This window comes from Mustela lutreola, chromosome 13, assembly GCF_030435805.1.
Source record: "Mustela lutreola isolate mMusLut2 chromosome 13, mMusLut2.pri, whole genome shotgun sequence".
Taxonomy (NCBI): domain Eukaryota; kingdom Metazoa; phylum Chordata; class Mammalia; order Carnivora; family Mustelidae; genus Mustela; species Mustela lutreola.
In genome coordinates this window covers 59955351-59960129 of record NC_081302.1, presented here as the reverse complement: position 1 = coordinate 59960129, position 4779 = coordinate 59955351, and the positions used below count along the sequence as shown (strand labels likewise).

At 50.2% G+C, this 4779-nt stretch overlaps 1 protein-coding gene across 1 annotated transcript; it reads left to right on the top strand.

The window, feature by feature from the left end:
• The first annotated feature begins 2363 nt into the window (after nucleotides 1-2363).
• On the top strand, nucleotides 2364-4779 carry LOC131813620 (uncharacterized). Its single transcript, XM_059143989.1, has 3 exons — nucleotides 2364-2459; nucleotides 3806-4171; nucleotides 4213-4779. The coding sequence occupies exons 1-3, from the start codon at nucleotides 2364-2366 to the stop codon at nucleotides 4735-4737; spliced, it is 987 nt and encodes a 328-aa protein (XP_058999972.1). The 3' UTR covers nucleotides 4738-4779.

The following is a 4779-nucleotide window of genomic DNA, read 5'->3' as shown; positions in this document are numbered from 1 at the left end:
TGTTTACCTGAGACACGGGTGGGAAGATCCAGAGTGCGGGGTGTTAGTTCGGGGGGCTGCTCTTTTTGCTCCTTGACAGTGAAGAGAGAAGGAGCCATGGTGCATGGTCTAGAGGCTAGTCATGCAGGCTGCACACACGTTGGTGCACAAAACAGGAGAAGGGGGAGACAGAAGAAACAAAGTGCTGCCAGGAGGCAGAGAAAGGATTCCTGGTTTCAGAGCTCATCACCCGCAACAGAGGAGCAGACGCCATGCTTTCCCACCAGCAAGGAGGGAGGGGCTAAGCAGTCTAAGTTGGGCCAGAGAAGATAGGGAATTTCCCCAAAACAAAAGGAGTTTCGTCAGCTGCTTGGGAATATTCCTTAAAGTCTCTGTCTTGAGTTAGACTAACCCCAGCTGGCTCCAATTATAGCCCTTAACATGGGAAATGAGTGAGAGAGAAGCCCCACATCTATTAGACCACCAAGGAGAACATAGATAAAATCAAGAGTCCCCTTTGCTAGGGGTAGCCCAGCAACCTGGGTTTACTAGAAGGCCTATTATTCTGCAAAAGGCCCTTAGATTGGGGTCCTGGTGCAAAGCAATGACCACAACAAGACAAAGACACCAATGACAATAAGAACACATTTACAAAGACAAACAATCCAGCACAGCCACAAAGACAAAACTGAAAGGAAGTTAAGGGAGAATCCCACCACTATGGCAGCCGGCTCTCCTCACACTCACAGATGAGGATCTTGTCCTCCAGGTGGGGGTAAGGGACGTCTCATCCAAAGGGGCAAGGGACGTCTCTTCCAAAAATCTCCATAAACTTAACAAACAGCACAACAGACAACAAAAACAAGATGCCTGACTGCCTAGGGGGACTCGAACCCCCTGGCTGCCTTGGGGGACCATGAACCCCCTGGTGACCAACCGCTTAGGGGAACTCTCACTCCCCCTGAAACAATGGGGACTGTAACCCTCTGAAACGGCGGGGGACTCAAACCCCCTGTGGGGGCAAGGGACATCTCCACAAGACCCCGTGGTCGATGGCCTGCCATGCATCCGCTTGAGCCAACATCAACCCTAGTACAAGTTGGAATTCCTATGGGTAAAAAAATGCAGATTGGAGCTCTCAAAGTGTACGTGTAAACAGATGACAACGAGTGCACTCACCAGCGGGCACAAGACCCTCTGGGTTGGGGTACTGGGAGTCTCCCAGATCTCAGTAGAACCTCCAAATGTTATGCCTGAGTTTTCACGTCTGAGAGACCACCAAGGAGCCAAGCACTGATGCAATCATACGAGGGTTTATTCAGCAAGCTTAAGCTTGGGCCCCAATACCTGACATAGGGGTATAGAGACTTGGACCCCGAGCCAGATTACAGTCAGGATTTTTAAAAGGCAGAGTAGGGGTAGACTCAGCCATGGGTGAGGACAAAAGGGGGTTATGGATGATGTAAGTCTCTAAGTGTAAGAAAGGGTTGGCATGAGAACGGCCATCTTGAAGGCCGGGAAGTCATTTTACTGAGTTGAGGGAGGAGGGACTAGGGGAAGCTTGAAAAACAAGCTTGATAAACAAGCTAGAAAAACAAGTTTTGGAAAACAAGTCAATCCTAAGCACCAGAATACAGGTGGCTGCAGACTAGATGCATTGGTAAAGAGCTTGTTTCACTAAACCACCTGGGGGTGACGCAAAGGTAAGCTGTCAGAGTGTGGCGCCAGGTGTGAAAGGAGCTATGGACAATTGCTGTGTGTTAAGTGCTTTAGAAATGCTATATGAGCACTTGGCTTTGAGTACTTGGGGTCCTTGTTGAAACCTGCTGCGCCGGGCAGATACTTGAACCCCAGCTAGCTGGAAATAAACGTCACTGTGTGACTTGCATTATCAAGAGTGTTCTCTGTCTAATTGAGGGGTGGTCGACTCCATACTCTAACATTTGGAGGTTCCACCAAGATCTTAAGACCCTCCTCAGAGAGACAGACAACTCCCCAATACCGAGGTTTAACTAAAGGAACCGCGGAAGGAGGATTGGCCACCTCCAAGAGGGGAGGACAGAAACGGGTCCTCGACCAGAGACTGAAACAGGTCTCTGCCCGGTCCCAATTAAGAATTCTCATGGGAAGGAAAAAGCAGGTTGCGACCCTGGAGGCTCCATTACTGGAATTCGCTGGAGACATACGGACAAAAGGGTGCCAGAACAACGCCCACAGTGGACGCCATTTGGACAGGTAAGGATCCTGAGTGTTGTGTGAGTAGGATGGCACCTGTGGATGTGATGTGGCTGACTGGCCAGTGGGTGTTAGAAAACTCGTTTCAAACTTGTGTGTTTGCTGGCTTTGTGTCTCTTGTCTTTTCCTGGCTTCTTTTTGTAATAATAATGGGACAGACTCAGGTAACACCTAAGACCCTGCTCCTGAACCACTTCCCTGAGATCCGCTCCAAGGCTCACGATTATGGCGTGGAAGTAAAAAAGGTAAGTTTGATACCCTCTGCTCTGCAGAATGGCCTACTTTTAAGGTGGGCTGGCCACCCCGGGGGAACCTTTTCTCTGGTCATTATTAAGAAAGTCCATTGAGATATCACCTTACACAGTTAGAATGGCCAAAATTAGCAAGACAGGAAATAACATGTGTTGGAGGGGATGTGGAGAAAGGGGAACCCTCTTACACTGTAGGTGGGAATGCAAGTTGGTGCAGCCTCTTTGGAAAACAGTGTGGAAATTCCTCAAGAAATTAAAAATAGAACTTCCCTATGACCCTGCCATTGCACTCCTGGGTATTTACCCCAAAGATACAGATGTAGTGAAAAGAAGGGCCATCTGTACCCCAATGTTTATAGCAGCAATGGCCACAGTCACCAAACTGTGGAAAGAACCAAGATGCTCTTCAACAGACGACTGGATAAGGAAGATGTGGTCCATATACACTATGGAGTATTATGCCTCCATCAGAAAGGATGAATACCCAACTTTTGTAGCAACATGGATGGGACTGGAAGAGATTATGCTGAGTGAAATAAGTCAAGCAGAGAGAGTCAATTATCATATGGTTTCACTTATTTGTGGAGCATAACAAATAGCATGGAGGACATGGGGAGTTAGGAGAAGGGAGTTGGAGGAAATTGGCAGGAGAGGTGAGCCATGAGAGACTATGGACTCTGAAAAACAATCTGAGGGTTTTGAAGCGGGGGGGTGGGGGGGGGGTGGGGGGTGGGGGGGTGGAGAGGGAGGAGGTTGGGGTACCAGATGGTGGGTATTACAGAGGGCACGGATTGCATGGAGCACTGGGTGTGGTGCAAAAACAATGAATACTGTTATGCTGAAAATAAAAAATAAATTAAAAACAAAAAACAAACAAACAAACAAAAAATCAATTGTTTGAAAGGAAGCAAGGAAGAAATAAAGCAAAAAAAAAAAAGCAAAAAGAAAGTCCGAGAATGATCAACCAGCTCACCCGGACCAATATCCCTATATCTTTATGTGGCAAGCTTTGGCAGAGAGTCCTCCCTCCTGGCTGAAACCGTTTGTCCACAAGAAGCGGGAGGATCCGCCCCCCCCGCCCCCCCCCCCCCGTGCTCTCGGGGCACCCCCACCACTCTACTGCGCCCGCTCTTATCGCCCAACCGAAATTCCTGGGGAACCCATCCAAGAAACCTGTCTTACAGGAAGGGTCGGACCTGTACCCCTCCCTGATAGACCTAGATTTTGAAGAAACCCCTCCTCCATACGCACCTGTGGCGCCGCTCCAACCTGAAGCAGCCGCCCCTCCCGAGCCCCCTCACTCATCCGCCTCCCGCTCAGCTTCCCTGGTCCCGGCCCAGGGACCGGTGTGGGAATTAAGGTCTCCTAGGCACCGGGAGGAGACCCCAGAAGAGGAACCATCCTCCTCCACCTCAGCCAGGGCACCCATTCTCCCCGTAGGGGCCCTGGGAGGTACTGGCCCAGATGGGGAACGATCTTACCAGTATTGGCCCTTTTCAAGCAGTGATCTGTATAACTGGAAGTCTCAAAACCCCCTTTTCTCTGAAGACCCGAGGGGCCTGACTGACCTGTTTGAGTCTGTCATGCATATACATAGCCCCACATGGGGCGATTGCCAGCAGCTCCTTAAGACCTTGTTCACTACGGAAGAGCGCGAGCCGATCCTCACGGAGGCCAGAAAGAATCTCCCCCCGCGACAACTGACGGCCAACGACCTTGCCGAACCTGATCTACCCTGATCTACGAGCGCTTCCCCTGGAACGTGGAAGGTAGGGAGCGTCTCCGAGTTTACCGCCAGACTCTTAGGGCAGGTCTCCGAGCAGCGGCATGCCGCCCCACCAATTTGGCTAAGGTAAAAGCTGTGATACAAGCGGAAATGGAAAGCCCGGCTTTGTTCTTAGAACGACTCTATGATGCTTATAGGCACTACACCCCTTTGGACCCCCTGGCAGAGGAGAATCAGTCAGCTGTAATGATGTCTTTTATAAACCAGGCTGCCCCGGATATTAGAAAGAAATATAAGCAGGAAGGATTGGGGGAAATGACCATTCGGGATCTGATGAAAGTGGCAGAGAGAGTTTTTAACACTCGGGAGACTCCGGAGGAAAGGATCAGAAAGGAAAATAAGGAGTTAAGAGAAAGAATTAGGAAAGAGGACAGAGAGCATCTGAATAGGGAGAACAAAAGGCAGCAAAAGGAGATGGCTAAGATCCTCCTGGCAGGGGTGCAGGGCACAGCCCAGGCAGGACTGGGTCCAGCTGGACCAACCTGACCTCAAAAACTGTGGCCCAGGCTAGATAGGGGGCAATGCATG